Source organism: Sorex araneus, chromosome 9 (assembly GCF_027595985.1).
Source record: "Sorex araneus isolate mSorAra2 chromosome 9, mSorAra2.pri, whole genome shotgun sequence".
NCBI classification, from domain to species: domain Eukaryota; kingdom Metazoa; phylum Chordata; class Mammalia; order Eulipotyphla; family Soricidae; genus Sorex; species Sorex araneus.
In genome coordinates, this window is record NC_073310.1 from 2,658,265 (window position 1) to 2,675,080 (window position 16,816).

Consider the following 16,816-nt stretch of genomic DNA (forward strand, 5'->3'; position numbering starts at 1 on the left):
ATTTTATTGGTTAGCAGAATTCTACTCACATAATATATATAGCCAGTCAAGAACTGAGCTTCTCTGAATGGTTTTCCATTCAAAACAATAGTGTATAAAATGCCTTTGGGGTGTGCCCACCCCCCGCCTTAGCTAACGTTACCAAACATGTTTCCAAGAATTCTTGGAAAATATTTTTAAATATATATACATAATAGTCTAACATGTAATGCTCCATCACATCTTCAACCAGTTCCCATTTGTTCATTTATATCGTGTGCAGTTTCCGTATATGAGTGGCACTGTGATGAACACCCTTTAAAAAGGGATTCTCCCCGTGATTTCTTTTGGACGTCAATGCAGTGGCTTACTGAGTCAAACAAACAGTGCAGATGGTTTTAAGGCTTTTAATATACTATACCAAATCATCTCCAGAAGAGCTGAAGAACTCCAACAGTACGTTAAATGTATCCACAGAGTGGATGTGGTTGCAATCAATGAAGCAAATTCAACCACAGATGCCTCAGATGCTCGAGCATCTTCAAACTCACACCAAAGCAGCAAGGGGACAATGATTACTGGTGAGGAAGCCAAATTCAAGTCTTCAAAATAGTACTCAGCTTCAAAGCCATGGTTTGATGAAATTATGATTGTTTTCAACAGAAAACCTTTCCACAAAACATCTATTTGTTTTTCCAAAAATAAAAAGTTAAAAAGAGAGGAAAAAGTCAGTACCAAATGACCAGAAATTTTTATTTGACTAAATTCTATTTCATGCATAAGCATGACAGTCTCCCCTGTTTATTAGACTTTGGCAATAAAAAAAACAAGCAGCCTTGTACAGAACAGTGGAAATGCCAACGGTGAGGGTAGCCTACAGTTTCACTGCAGGATAAATATATATATTTTGAAAAGGCCTCTCTCCCTTTGGCCACACCAACTCTCAGTCCAGATCATTAAATACAGACAAATATTCAAAATCACTTCTTCACTTCTCCAAGATCTTCAATGCTATCATCATCCACCTATAAAATACAGGTAATTAAATCATGAATTGGGGCTTCACATAATAGAAAACAACTTCAAAACACATGTCTACAGGGGTCCAGTGAGACTTACCTCTGGCCATTTTTCCTGAATGACATCTATTATATCATCTGTGAAGTCTCCCTGAATGATGATTTCATCCTCTCCTGTTACTGAGGCACCACAGGAGAATTTCTGAGCAAAAAATCTTTGTGCTTCTTTAAGATCAATTTCTTTAAAAAAAAAAAAAAAAAAAAGGAAGACTATAGTTGGAACTGTACATCAAAGATCTTTTTCCATTTCAAAGTTTAATGTGTATTTAATTTAACAAAACAAAAAATGTAATAAACTATGAAAGATAATGATCTTAATATTTCAATTATTTTTCACTTATTAAAATTTTGGGGTTTTTTTGGCCATACCATGCAGTGTTCAGGTTTTAATACTGGGTCCGCACTCAGGGACCATTCTTGGCAGTGCCTGGGTAATCATAAAGGATGCTGGGGATCAAACCTGGACTGGCAACGAGTAAGGCAAATGCCCTACCTGCTGTACCATCTCTCCAGCCCTTTTTGATATTCAAATACCAATAAGAGTATTTTGGCATTTTGACAGTCAAAGCGTACTATACACAGTTCACACAGCAAGATCAGAATCAGTGCAGTACAAGTAATTCCAAACATTACACTAAAGCACAAGTTATTTTAAAATGTTTATCCCTATTCATTTTGTTCTGGGGTCACAACGGGCAGTGCTCAGGACTCACTCCTGCTTCTGCACTCAGGAATTACTCCTGGCAGGACCTCAGGGGATCATATGTGGTGCTGGGGATCGATCCGAGGTCAGCACATGCCAGGCAAGTGCTCTACCCACTGGACCATCACTCCAGCCTTATCCTATTCATTTTTTGTGGTTGTGCGCCAGGTTGGACCCCTGGGCCTTACACAGGCAAGGCAAGTGCTTGGCCACTGAGCGACCTCCTTGACAAATCATCACTATACTCTCCACACCCCCTTTTTACTTTTGCGAAGTCAGTTATGGACAGGTACCGTCAGGTATGGAATCCAGGGCCTCACACATGCGAGTTCCAATGAGCTACACCCCTGGCCCTTATCCCTTTTTGGGGGAGAGAGGGACACTCTAGTGGTGCTGAGTGTCCCCAGTTTCCCTCCCATCACCACCCCCGCCGCCCGGGGCTGTACTCTCTTGCATCCCCACACCCCATCTCTTTCTCCTATCCAAGTACAGGCTAGGCCCAACCTTGCTTAGCTTCTGAGAGCAAATGAGATGGGGGCGTTCAGGGTGGTAGGGCCGTAGGTCCCAGCCCTTTGTAAATAACACAACTGGGCTGGAGGGATAGTACAGCGGGCAAGGAACTTGCCTTGCATATGGATGACCAGGTTAGATCCCTGGAACCCTTAATGGTCCCCTGACCCACCTGAGCACCACAAAACCTAACAAAAAAAAATCTCAACTTTTCAAAACATTTTCACACAAGTGGAGACAAAAATCAGTTCACACATTTTACACACACTTACACGTGAACTCACCAAAGGTTGCAAGGCCACACACTCTTGTTACGTATTTCTTCTTTGCCCTGGGAATTTTGGCTATTGTAACCTTTTGTGGTACAGTCTTCTTTTTTTGTTTAATTTGACCCCTTCCACCTTAATTAAGAAAGATCTCAGTATTAATCGTTTCATTTAAAACATGTGATAGGGCGCATATGCTACCTGAGCCCATGTGTTGCTTGCACCCATGTGGCCAAGCACATGTGTAGCCCGCATCTCCCCTCTTGAGATGTGTACTTTCATACTATCATACTTTTGTATCTAAAGCTCGGATATGTGTAGGGGCTCTTTCCACCCTTGGAGGAGCCCACATTCTCTCTTGAGCGCGTTACTCTTATTATTCTCTCTTCCACTTATCCCTCCCTCAAAGCCTCTAATCTGTTTACTTCACTGAAAAAACAAACAAACAAAAAAACCAACATGAGAGAGATGCTTATAACTAAATCCAGGAATAAGGTACCACAGAGATTTTGCAGAAGGAAGACTGTTTGCTTCATTACCTTCCAGAGAACAAAAAGGTTTTGCCAAGGGAATGACATCTAGATTGTCTGTGCAAAATAAAATATGTGAAGGTGCAGAAGGAAGGGCACTCCCGGGAAGGGGTAACGACAAAGAGGCGGCATTCTGGAGCGGGGACAGTATAGCGGATAGGGTGCCTGCAATACATGTGGAGCTGACGTGGGTCCAATCATGGCATCATGTGGTTCCCAAGCCAACCAGGAGAGATGACTGAGACACAAGTAAGCCCTGAGTGCTACTGGGTGGCCCAAAATCCACCCCCAATTTTATTTAAATTTTTTTAAAGTTAAGGTAACAGTTTGAGTCATAAAATAAGCTAGGCGGTTGCTTTTTAGCAATGTAGCTTACTATATACTGGGGAAGTAAAACATGTTTTCTTTCTTATTGGAAGGCTTCTAGCAGTACGAGAACCATGTGGTACCAAGGATTAAAGCCAAGGCCCTACGAGGAAAGCGTATGCGCCCAGCTTTGAAGCACCCCCACCTCCAACCAACCCGAAAACTTGCTTTCAAGTCCAACCTACTTAAAGGTGAAATCACACAACATCCAAACATCCTAAGAACAAGATTCTTTATCTCTGTACCACATACACAAGGATTACAGGATCACAGAAGCTGTTTTAATCAACAGTGATAAGGTATGTTTGTGTAAATAAAACGATTAATTTAAATCTCACCTCTCTTTTGTTTTTTCTTCTCTTCCTCTTCCCCTACTGTTCCCTGTCCCTCACTAATTCCAGCTTCTTGTTTGGGTGAATTTTCTGGATATAAAAACAAAACCCAAAAGTTAATGCCATCACTTTATTCTAATTATAAAAAATCACCTTAGAACAACCGTCATAAACATCTTACTGACGATTTCAGATGCCTCTTAAAAGCAAATGGTCTACCTCACTCACAAACACAGAGGCAATGATTCTCAACAAAATATACTGCTCAACATATCTGTCACTGCAAGTGTATCGTGCAAGCAGACAAACAAAGTCTCCTCACCGAGGTTTAGGACTGAAAGGAGCAAAAGTGTTTTGGATCTAAACATACTCATCTTGTGTGTAAGCACTTCCCAGACTGGTCAGGGCTGACCATGCAGACTGTCACACTAGCCTTGAGGGTTTTGATCCAAGCAGTGGGTAACGTGTGTAGCTACCCCTCAGGAAGGATCTGCTCAAGTTTGGAGTTTGTGCCTCACGTAAACACTGGGCACATCCGGCGTGGCTCTTCCAACTACTCCCTTATTTTTACCAATCTGTTAAGCTATTAAGTTTGCAAACCAGGGATCTTTATTCCTCAATTTTCTTGGCTAATTCTCCTAGTTATTTGGGCCCAGATCCTGCAAATCCCCGTTTCTCACCCCCCCATCCCTCACACCCATTCAAATACGATGCCAGCGCATATCCAGCACTGGATGCGGCCCCCACTCCACAGGTAACATCTGCTACAGTGGCCACAGCCCATTAGCACGGGAACCCCCACCTATTCCCGAGTTGCCGTTTGGGTGGCCTCTCCATTCTCTTCTTCACAGGGCAAAGAGCTGCCATGGAGACGGAAGTCAGACCCTCTCTCTTGCTTACCACACTCCTGGGAGGCCCCGCATCACTCTATTTCTGACTTCATCTCCTGCCCATCCTCCCCGACCAGCCTAGATGATGCAAGTCTCCAGCTATTTCCCAAACAGCTGGTAAGCGTCTGCCTCAGGGCCTTTGTGCAGGCCATGTCATCCACCTGGAATGTTTTCTGAGACATCCAAATGATTCCCGCCTCACTTCCTCTGGCTCTTTATTCAAATGCCGTATTTTTAGCCCCAACATCCTGACCTCCCCGCTTTAGGCTTACCACTAATTTATTAGCATACTACCTGATTCATCTATTCTGTCTCCCCTTCAAGAAGCAATGGCCTAAGAACAGACCTTTTTGTACTACTTTATCCACAGCATATAGCATAGCTTAGCAATAATTTGTTGAATAAATGAGTGAACCTATATTTGCCCTAAATCATTTACTCTTCTTTACACAAGAACGAAGTTGATACTTTGACCTATTTGGTTTGGAGAGGTAAGACAGCTGAAGCCAGATCATGCTACAAGAGGAATTTTAACCGGAGAATTGAGTAACTTTAAAGTTAATATACAGTGGAAAATAGTTGGGTATTTGTATTATCATACAAAAGGACTTTCCTATCTTCAAAAATAATGATTTACACATATTTCTACATAAGTTTTGAGGAAACAAAATTTCATACCTACGGTGAGTTTTGCAAATTCATTTGGGAAGTTCTTCTCTAACCACTGTCTGCATTTAGCAACGTCAGGCATATATTCACAGTACTGCGGGGAAGGGAACAAGTTCAGTCACAATCATACATTTTAGTTAAAAATCACCCCCTTTATTTGCGGAGATTGGTATCACTAACTGCGGCCAATGAATGGCTCCATACACGAAATCTCGACCCCACCAGGAAACACCAGGACTGGTAGCGCCTCACTACAGTAACTGCCCGTCAAAGGAGGGCTTTTAAAAACAAATCAACAAGTGTTTTTTTTCTTTTTTCCTTTCCCCCGCCCCCAATGCTCCCCCACGAACAAGTGTTTCTATATTTTGCTTTGGGTTCTTCAGGGTCTCATTTGTTTTCTTTTGGTGTTCGGGTCACTGCCTCGATGCTCAGGGTTATTCCTGGCCCTCCACTCAGGAATCACTCCCGGCAGGGCACAGGGTCCCACATGGGATACCTGGATCAAACACAGGTCAGCTGCATGTCAGGCAGGGACCCTACCCACTGCACCATCGCTCCTGCCCTGGGTCTCATCACTTTCCTGACTTGCCCAGAGAATAACCGAGCTTATTAGCAGAACTTTATTTCGAAGTTTGTTTTAGGTTTTCCTTTCTCCTCTGTATACATTTCGGCTTTAAAGTTATTTCACAACCTCAACATTCATGAGCTCCAAGTAAAAATCCAACCACACATCACCAACTATAAAAGATGTACACACATGCCTCAAAATCCAAAGAGAACAATTTTAGTTCAAAAAATTTAAGCCTGAAGAGCTAGCAAATGACAATATGAAAATTAGAAAAAGGTTCCTAAGCTAGCTCTGAAATCAATGACACCTCCCCCATGCAAAAAAATTAAAAGAGAAAATAAATTTTAAAAGCACTTACCTCTGTTGGTAATGAACAAACTGGGGAAATAAAGAAAAAAAAAGTAAGGATATATATATATATACACAAAGACTACCATAAATTTACTTAAAAATCTTTATTTTCCTTTTTGGGTCACACCCAGCGATGCACAGGGGTTACTCCTGGCTCATGCACTCAGAAATTACTCTGGACAGTGCTTGGGGGACCATATGGGATGCTGGGAATCAAACCCGGGTCGGTCTTGAGCAAGGCAAATGCCCTACCCCATGTGCTATCGCGCCAGCTCCACAAATCTTCGTTTTTAATTTTCTCTGTAATTTTTCTGTATCAACAAGTTTTAAGAAAAATCTTTTTTTTTTGCTTTTTGGGTCACACCTGGTGATGCTCAGGGACCATATGGGATGCTGGGAATCGAACCAGGGCTGGCCGCGTGCAAGGCAAATGCCCTACCTGCTGTGCTATCGCTTCAGCCCCTCAAAGTTTTTTAGGAGCTGGAGCGATAGTACAGCAGGTGGGGCACTTGCCTATACACAGCTGACCCAGGTTGGATCCCTGGCATCCTATATGGTCCCCAAAGCACTACCACACAAAACAAAAACCAAACCGCAAACCATTATAAAGATGTGGCCTAAAAGATAAAAACCAAACTTTTGAACTTGAAAAATTTTTGTTTTGGGGCCATACCTGGCCGCGCTCAGGGCTGAGGGCTTACTCCTTGTGGTACTTGGGGAACTCTGCAGCATCAGCGACCAATGCAGGGTCGGCCTAGGCCAGGGCAGCACCTTACTCTCTGCTCTTCTACCTCTAGCTCTTCAGCGCCTGCCCCCACCCCCCCGCCCAATTTTTTCAAGGTGAAAGAGAAATGATGGGGCCAGAGAGATGGCTCAAAGGACACCCTTCACTTGCAGGCGCCCGGGCCCCTGAGACCTGCCAGGGTCTGTCTCCCTTCCCCCAAAATGGCTGTAAAACAAGACTCTTGAGACCACACTGATAAAAACAGAAAAGAAAAAGCTACTTCTAGAAGTAGAAAACCAACTAACAGGGTCTGTGCTGGGGCTAAGGCATTGTCTTGCATGCAGGCACTCCAGGTCCCACTCAGCGCCCGGCTGGGAGCAGCAGCTGGGGGCAGCCCCCAGAATTTCTGGGTGTGGCTCAAAACCCCCTCCCTCCGCCCTGCAAAAGAAAAACCACTACAAATGTACCTACGGCAGGGTCTAATCTGTTGGGTCACCACTGTCAATCACAGGAACACGCCCCAAGAGATCAGTAAAGCCAGAGATCACAAAGTATTTTCACAAGACTTTTGTTCTTGGGGCTGAAGCAACAGTGCAGTGGGTGGGCGTTTGCTGGCACGACCCCCGGCATCCCTGATGGTCCCCAGAGCCCCACCACGGAGTGATCCCTGAATTCAGAGTCAGAAGCAAGTCCTGAGCAGCACCAAAACAAAATGACACCCCTTTTCACCCCTCCCCCGCCCCCGTTTTGGGTCATTCCTGATCATACTGGGGGAAGCACTGAGTTGAAGGCTCCTGTGCAGCGCCTTTGAGTAATTTTCCCGACTCACAAAGGTAAGTTTTTTATGGTTTGTTCTGTTTGGGGGCCACACCTGGTGGTGCTCAGGGCTTCTGCCTGGCTCTGAGCTCAGGGATCACTCCTGGGGGCTCAGGGGCCACATGGGAGCCAGTGAAAGGCAAGAGCCAAACAGCAACTCTGTAGAGGAGAAGCTTGGCAGGTGTCACCCAAACCAAATGACCCAAATTAGCACTGCCAGAAACACCACCAAGTCCAGAGGGGATACGGATGAAAGATACAGAAGAATTTTTTGTATTATATTCTCCAAACCTCTCAATCTGAACTATGCTCACCCTCCCTCCCATCCACAGACAACCTGTTCATTGTTCTTTTTTTTTTTTTTTGCTTTTTGGGTCACACCTGGTGATGCACAGGGGTCACTCCTGGCTCATGCACTCGGGAATTACTCCTGGCGGTGCTCAGGGGACCATATGGGATGCTGGGAATCGAACCTGGGTTGGCCGAGTGCAGGGCAAACGCCCTACCAGCTGTGCTATGGATCCAGCCCCCAACAACCTGTTCATTGTTTTAACTCTGCTCTAAATATACAGGTGTTTACCGTAGTATATTTTTAAGTTTTGGGGGCTGGGGAGACAGCTTAACAGCTCTGCATGAGGGAGGCCAAGGACACAAAGGTGCACCACCGCAGCCAAAATCAAGAAGAAAACAAGAGAAGCCAGGGAGCTAGTTCAGGGGTTACGGCACAGGCCTTTGAGGAAGCCCTGAGCACCACCAGGTGTGGCCGAAAAACAAAAACAACCAAAAAAAGAAAACAGGCTTTTGCTTTATAGTAAATTCCTATTGTGTGTGCACACATATTGACATTTTTCTAAATACAACTGTTTATTATGGTAAATATGTAGCATGTAGCACAGTCATCCCTTTGTTCATCAATTTGCTTGAGCGGGCACCAGTAACATCTCCATTGTGAGACTTGTTACCATTTTTGGCATATCAGATATGCCACAGGGAGCTTGCCAGGCTCTGCAGTGAGAGCGGGATACTCTCGGTAGCTTGCCGGGCTCTCCGAGAGGGACGAAGTAATCAAATCTGGATTGGCCACGTGCAAGGCAAACACCCTACCCGCTGTGCTATCGCTCCAGTCCATCCACTGCCTAGAGTTTTGTTTGTTTTGGTCCACAGCTGGTGATGCTCAGAGATCTCTCCTGGAGGAGCTCAGGAGGCCACAAGGGGTGCTGGGACCCAGGGATGGGGCACCTCACATCCCCTGTACTACCTCTGCCCCCCCCCCCCCCCCCCGGGCTCTTCCACCTCTGCCCCGACTCTCCAACTGCTGGGTGACCTCCTGACACCTTTTTTGCACTCATTGTATCCTGTGCTAATTAATTAGCCCTGGAGGAAGGCAGGCAAGAGATGAGCTGAGGGTCCTCTCCATGTGGCCACACGTGGTTCAGCGCCCACTGACCAGCTCAGTGAGAGATGAGGCAGGAAGCCCCTCGCCGTGAAAGCCATGCCAGTGGAAAAATCACAGTGGGCCGCCAGGTCACCCTGCCAGGTCAGTCCACACCGAGAACTGCCACCCACAGCCCAGTCCTGGCCAGCCCCCCCCTTCCTCATCCCCACAGTCACTCTCATGCCAGAGCGCCACAGGGAGAAATGAGGGCCCAGTTGCATAAAATTCCTGTTCTAATCATTTTTAAGCATATGGTTAACTCACTATCAACATAATCTCCAGAGCGTTTCTCATCAGCCCAAACTTCACACCCACCAGGCAGTAACTTCACTGTTCAGAGAGCTTTTCTTTCTCTTTAACTAGGATGAGAATGCGCCGGAGGGGCAGTGCTCCAGCCCCTCCTGGCAGTACAGAGCCCGCGAGCACCTTATCCGCGGCACCATCTCCGGCTCTGAATGTCACTGAGTAAGACCCCAGCAACCTAAATGAGCTTGAACACAAATATTGCTGCTGCGCCCACAAAAACAGGACTGAGGAGAAATAACTATCCTCCTACCGAGCCTGTTTGGGAAGACAGCCAAAACAAGCACCATTCATTATTGCTCTAACGTAAGAGATTATAGAGTTCCCAAATATAAAGAAATGTTAAACAAACAGTTCTCTTGGTCCAATTACTAATACTTTTTTATACTTTAATTCAGAGGCTCTTTTGTCTTGTTATTTTTGGTCAGAATTCCTGAGTTTGATGTAATCAAAATTTTATTTTTTAAAAATAGATTTACTTTCGTTGATGTGGGCGACACCCCGCAGTGCTCAGGGCTCACTCCTGGCGGTGCCGGGGAGCATATAGACGGCAGGGATTGAACGCAGGTTGGCTGTGTGCAGGCAAGTAACGTGATTCCTACAAACTTCAGCAGCAGTTCAGAAACGCTCCTTCTCGGGGGCCAGAGGGCTAGTACGGGGGCAGCACTCTTGCCTCACCCTGGCCAGTCTGGTCCCGAGCAGTCAGGAATGAGCCCTGAGCAGATGCTTGTGGCCCCCACCCTCAAAGAAAGAAAAGCTCCCCTCTCATACCATGCCAGTGGTATTCTGCGTCCTTCCCAGACTGGAACCCCGAATCCGTCCCCGAATCTACGACGGATTTTCCCCGCCCTCCTCCATATTCGGAGGCACCACTAGTCCGAATGTACTCTTGCACTTTTTCCTTTTCTACACAGTCAAAACCAAAAGACCAAAAACTCCCTCAATGTTCTATCACAATCTGGCCCACTCAAGCTCCAAGAAGAGCCATATTCCCAGAAATCTAGTAAGTCACCTCCAACTCTTTCTTCTCCAATACTTAGCCAATCTATTATCAACTGTAATTTTTTTTGCTTTTTTTGGTCACACCCGGTAATGCTCAGGGGTTACTCCTGGCGGTGCTCGGGGGACCATATGGGATGCTGGGAATTGAGCCCTGGTCTGCCTTGTGCTAGGCAAACGCCCTCCCCCCCTGTGCTGTCGCTCCAGCCCCTCAGTTGTAATTGTTTAACCCTTATCCAATCCCCAACCTCAGCAGCATCCAAGTATCTCCCTAAACAAGAAAAACTGTTTCCTGGCCTCCCACTTATCATAATGCATAATCAAGAACCTTCCAGGAAGCAAGTTATCTTTTCAACCAAGACACCCTAAGCCCTTAGGCTTTTAGGACTAATATGAAACTACTTAACGTGTTCTAGTGAGGGTCTGCCCCCTGCCTGCTCCTGCAATCCCCCAGCCCCATTTCTAATCACTCCTCTCTGTTATTACAGCCCCATCCTCAACCCCTGCCCTTGACCTGAAGTTCTTCAAATAAGCTACAGGATCTCTAGCAACAAAAATTTTCACATGTTGCTCTTTAGACCTGGGTTCGATTTCTCTGTCCCTTTCAGAGAGCCCGGCAAGCTACCTGTGGCGTTATTTGGTATACCAAACACAGTAACAAGTCTCACAATGAAGATGTCACTGGTGCCCCCTCAAGCAAATCGATGAACAGTGGGACAACTGTGCTCCAGTGCTCTTTATGCCTCAAACTCTTCCAACTGGTCCGACCAGACATCTAACCCATTCACTGTTTCCTCAAGAAACGCCGGCCTGGAGGCTTGAGAGACAGCACAGTGGAGAGGGCACTGCCTTGCACCAGGTTCGATCCCCAGCAACCCATATGGTCCCCAGAGGCCTCTCAGGAGTGATCCCTGCGAGCAGAGCCAGGAGTCCGCCAAGGGTGAGCACCGCCAGGTGTGCCCACAAACCATACCAGACCAAACAAAAAACCCAAAACCCCAGAACCTTTAATCCCAGAACCCCCACTTACATAACACAAACACTGGAGAACGAGCTGTTGCAGGGGTTAAATAGAACAATGTAGGCAAACATAACTCCCCCCAGTTCTCTCAAGCAGAAGCCCTTTCTTTATTCCACTCTTATCTGGCACAATGTTGACTTTTGTCCTCGTGTCTGGACCACACTCAAGTGCTCAGAAGCTCTCTGGCTTGGTGCTCGAAGGATCTTATGCGCAAAGTATGTGTTCCAGGCCACTGAGCTTTCTGTCCAATCCCATGCTGCTGACTTTCTTTGTTAAATCTAAAATAATGGTATATCTTTAAAAAACATGGATTCTAAGTTTAAAAGAAATAGCGTACAACAGTCATTTTTAATTCCACCTGACAAAAAAGAATGAACAAATCATGCTGCTTCAAGTTTATTAAATGATGTTCCTGTGAGCTGCTGCATTAGCGTTTTATTCCACTCATGACTTAAGATGTAATAATTATCTGATTTTACAGAATTTAGACCTCTAATACTAAGAAAGATTATGTAATTTGTCTGAGGTCACATATCTTCTAAGTTCTGCAGTCAGGATGCAAATCATCCTGACTCAAAAGGCCAAGAACATAAACACATAGAACTGTCAAAACAGAACTGGATCCTATGAAGTTTCCCCACCTACTCTCTCCATGAGCTAATGCAATGTAATTCCATTTTACTATCAAAAATACTCGACACGGGCTGGAGAGATAGTACAGAGGATAAAATTCTGGCCTTACATGCCACCTGGGCTCAATCCCCGGCATCCTGTTTGGTTCCCCCCCTAACCACCTAGAAATGATTCTTGAGCACTGAGCCAGAAATCAGTCTTAAGTACCTCTGGGTGTTCCTGCCCCCCCACCAAAAAATGATAATCAACGAATGAGCTTATATATGTATATAAAAACGATATGGGGGGATGGAAGCCGTTCAAGCAGTGTTCAGGAGCCCAACAGCTGTTCTCCAGTGAGCCAGCAGTTCAATGGACGGGCCCAAGAGACATCCAGCCGTGCTCAGAGGCCTCTGGGAAGGCCTCGCTCTGGTGCTGCATAAGCCCTATTTCCTGATCCTGAGTTTAAATATATTTTTTAACGCAGTGACACTTCACCTCTCTTTCTTAAACAGTATTTGATATAGTCACAATATGTATGGTTCCCAGGGGCTGGAGCAATAGCACAGCGGGTAGGGCATTTGCCTTGCATGTGGCCGACCTGGGTTCGATTCCCAGCATCCTATATGGTTCCCCGTGCACCGCTAGGAGTAATTCCTGAGTGCAGAGCCAGGAGTAACCCCTGTGCATCGCAGGTGTGACCCAAAAAGGGGGAAAAAAAAGAGGTAAGGTTCCCAAGAACAATAATCTTTTTTGACTTATTTTTAAAAATCGCTAGATACATGGAAAGGGTTTACTGAAAAGGGTTAGAGAAGATCGTACGGCAGGCAAGGCACTTGCTTTTGGCTGACCCTGGTTCCATCCCTGGCACCATGTATGGTTCCCTGGGCCCTACCAGGAGTGATCCCTGAGCAGAGCTAGGAGAAAGCTCTGAGCACAGTAGAGTGTGTCCCGTCCCCCACCCCGCGCTAATAAAAGGAACAACAGAGTCCTGCGACGCTAATAAAACTAAATGGGGCGCTGCTGGGGGCGGGTGAACAGCTCACCGGGCAGGAGCTTGTGCTCTGTAGGCCGGGGACTAGGTTCACCAGCACCATATGGTCCCGAGCACTGCCAGGAGCAACCCGAGTACTGAGTTGGGGGCAGCTGCCAGCACCACTTGGTGTGACCCTGGCTTTCCCAATCACAATGTCTTTTTTTGGGGTGGAGGGGATGTGGAAAGCCGGGCCCAAGTGGTGCTCAGGGTGGGGCTGGAGCGACAGTACAGCGGGGAGGGCGTTTGCCTTGCACATGGCTGACCCGAGTTTGATTCCCAGCAACCCATATGGTTCCCCGAGCACCGCCAGGAGTGATTCCTGAGTGCAAAGCCAGGGGTAAGCCCTGAGCACTGCCAGGTGTGACCCTCCTCCCCGCAAAAAACCAAACAAACTAAGTGGTGCTCAGGGAGCCTTTCGCACCAATTCTCCGCTAACTGGGCTGGCAGTTCAATGAGGATGCGGCACTGCTCAGGCCCTGTTGTGCCAGGGACTGCCCAGAACACCCCAGTGGTGCCTCAGGGCCTTGCAGGGAGGCATCTCATGATGCCTGGGGACCATGTGGTACCCAGGACCGAACTGGGGTTGGTCACCTTATCCTTGTACTATTTCTTTGGCACTGCAATCATTTCATTGGTGAGGAAAGAGCCTCATAGGGTGTTAAAAGAACAAACAACACCCTTAATCCAGGGGCTTGCTCTTGGCTCTGGAGGTGAAGGGACCACTTGGGCAACAGAGATCAAACCTGAGTCAGCTGAGTGTAAAGCCAAATGCCTTCCCTGCCATCTTCAGGTCCCCGTCCCTGACACACACACACACACACACACACACACACACACAGAGTCCCTGTTCCCCGACACACACACACACCAGGGATCTCTCTCTCTCTCTCTCTCACACACACACACACACACACACACACACACACACACACACACACACACACACGGGATCAAACCCGAGTCAGCTGTGTGTAAAGCCAAATGCCTTCCCTGCCATCTTCAGGTCTCCATCCCCGAAACACAGAGTAACCATACCAAGAAGCCTTTCCCAAGACAAATGCTGACACTCACACTCACACACACACACAGTAACCATACCAAGAAGTCCTTCCCAAGACAAATGCTGAGAGACACACACACACACACACACACACACACACAGTAACCATACCAAGAAGCCTTTCCCAAGACTGTCCTCATACACACACACACACACACACACACACACACACACACACACACACACACACAGAGTAACCATACCAAGAAGCCTTTCCAAAGACAAATGCTGAGACACACACAGACACACAGTAACCATACCAAGAAGCCCTTCCCAAGACTGTCCTCATCGACACACACACACACACACACACACACACACACACACACACACACACACACACACACACAGTAACCATACCAAGAAGCCCTTCCCAAGACTGTCCCCATCCACCCCCGTCCCGCCGGCCTGCTCCGGCCGGGCACTCGGAAGGCAGAGCCTGCCCGCAGCGCTGCTCCTGGCCCCTCACTCGGCTCCTGTGCTTCTTAAACCCGGCACCTCGCGAGCAGCATCTCCCGGGCCGGCACGACCCCCCGCCCCCCGGCACACTTGCCTCCACAGTAGAGGACGCGGAGCGGGTACTCGCCGTCCAGGCCGGGGCCCGGCTCCCTGCACTCCTGCCCGCCGGACTCCGAGATGTCAGCAGCCATCGCGCGCACCTGCGGCCAAGCACAAGCGCTCACCCGCCGCCCCCCGCGACCCCCGCCGGGCACGCGCGGACTTCGGGCTCGGCGCGGGGGGCGCGGGGCGGCGGGGAGGCCGGCGTGGGGGAGCCCCGGGGGCGCCGCGCGGGGGCACGCGGGGGTCTGCGAGGGGGGCGCCGCGGCGGGGGCGGCCCGCGGCCGGGACACGTGGGACGGGGGGCCGCGGCGCCCGCGGAGGGGGGCGGGCGGGGGCGCCGAGGGCCGGGCCGCGCGGGCGGCGCGGGGCCCATGTGGGCGGGGGCGTGCGGGCGCCCGGCCCGGCCCCCTCGCGGGCAGCACCCGCCGGGGCCACGCGCCCTGCTCGCCGCTCGGGACGGGGGGAGCCGCGAGGCGTCTTTACCCGGGCGGTCACACAGCCCCCGCCGCCGCCGCTCCCGCCACTACCGCCGGCCGAAGCGACACATGCAGCTCCTCTGCGCCGGCCGCGGCCGCCCGAGAGTCCGTCTGCCAGACGCGCTCTCGCGAGACAATGAGCCTTTATCGCGAGACCCCAGCGGCCGCCGGGGCGGCTGTCGCGAGAAGCCCGCGGGCGAGGGCGGAAAAGAACCGGCGGCGCGTGCGCGTCTCGCCCCGGGGGCGGGGCCTGGGCGCCGCGGGGCGGCCGGCCGGTAGGCGGCGCTCGTTACCCGTAAGAAAGGCGGGCGAGAGGCGCGCGCGTGTGCGCGCGGACGGGGACGCGCGCCGGAGTGGGCGGTGCAGCCCGGAGTCCGGACCTAACGCCCTGTCCGCGGGGTGGTCGCCTCTTGGAAGCGCCCTTTCCTGTCCACACTGCCCGTCACTGGCGGAAAGCTCCTTGGAAAGATACCACGGGCGCTGTTTCCATCCCCGTGGAACACGCGATTCCACTCATGCGTGTAACAGTCTGGGGGGCCACTCTGCACGCAGCCAGCCCGGCTTCGACCCCCGCACCCCCTAGGGCTCCCCGTGCCTGCCGGGAGTGATCCCTGCGTGCAGTCAGGAGTCTACCCCGAGCACAGCCGGGTGGCCCCCAAAACAACCGATTTAACAGTATTGGACAAAAGTTGGAATTCTTGTCTCTATTTCTTCTTCTTTTTGGTCATACCCGGTAATGCTCAGGGGTTCCTCCTGGCTCTGCACTCAGGAATTACTCCTCGTGGTGCTCAGGGGTCCATATGGATGCCGGAGATTGAACCCAGGTCAACCGCATGCAAGGCAGATGGACTACCACCCCGCGTACTATCACTCCGCCCCCAAGTATTCTTGTCTCTAATTTCCAAATGGAAAACTTGAAGGTCAAAGTGTAAATGCATTAAACTCACATTGCTTCATTGCTTAAGATCATACAGCTGGAGAGGGTCCAGCAGCTAAGGCACTTGTCTTGCAGCAGGCCACGCCAGGTTCAAGCCCCAGTATGCCCCACGGTTCCCCATTCATCCCCAGGTGTGGCCTCCAACAAGCAGAGAATATCACACAGCTAAAGCACATTTTATTATCCTTTTTTTTTTTTTTTTTTTTGCTTTTTGGGTCACACCCAGCGATGCTCAGGGGTTACTCCTGGCGGTGCTTGGGGGACCATATGGCATATGGGATGCCGGGGATCGAACCCGGGTCGGCCGCATGCAAGGCAAACGCCCTACCCGCTGTGCTATCGCTCCGGCCCCAACATTTTATTATTCTTAAGGCACACTATTTTTTACATTTTAGCATTCGCATCAAGGTGCATGCAGTGGATGAAGACAGTATGGTGTGATTATTTGTTGCAAGCTTCACACCCAAAAAGCACATGCTCTGCAGCTGAGCCATATCCCTGGCTCCAGACCGTAGTTTATTCTCAGCATTTTTCTTTTTCTAGTTGAATGCTAAATAATGGCACATCTGAAATAAATTTCAGCATCTTAAATG

At 48.9% G+C, this 16,816-nt stretch overlaps 1 protein-coding gene across 1 annotated transcript; it reads right to left on the minus strand.

Annotated features, from left to right (window-relative positions):
* Window positions 1-370: 370 nt before the first annotated feature.
* DENR (density regulated re-initiation and release factor) lies at window positions 371-15,458 on the minus strand. The gene is made up of 8 exons (XM_055147475.1): window positions 15,294-15,458; window positions 14,803-14,908; window positions 6,251-6,270; window positions 5,334-5,418; window positions 3,772-3,855; window positions 2,556-2,672; window positions 1,099-1,238; window positions 371-1,004 (listed from the first exon to the last, which is right to left on the minus strand). The coding sequence occupies exons 2-8, from the start codon at window positions 14,897-14,899 to the stop codon at window positions 960-962; spliced, it is 588 nt and encodes a 195-aa protein (XP_055003450.1). The 5' UTR covers window positions 14,900-14,908; window positions 15,294-15,458; the 3' UTR covers window positions 371-959.
* Between the last annotated feature and the right edge of the window lie 1,358 nt (window positions 15,459-16,816).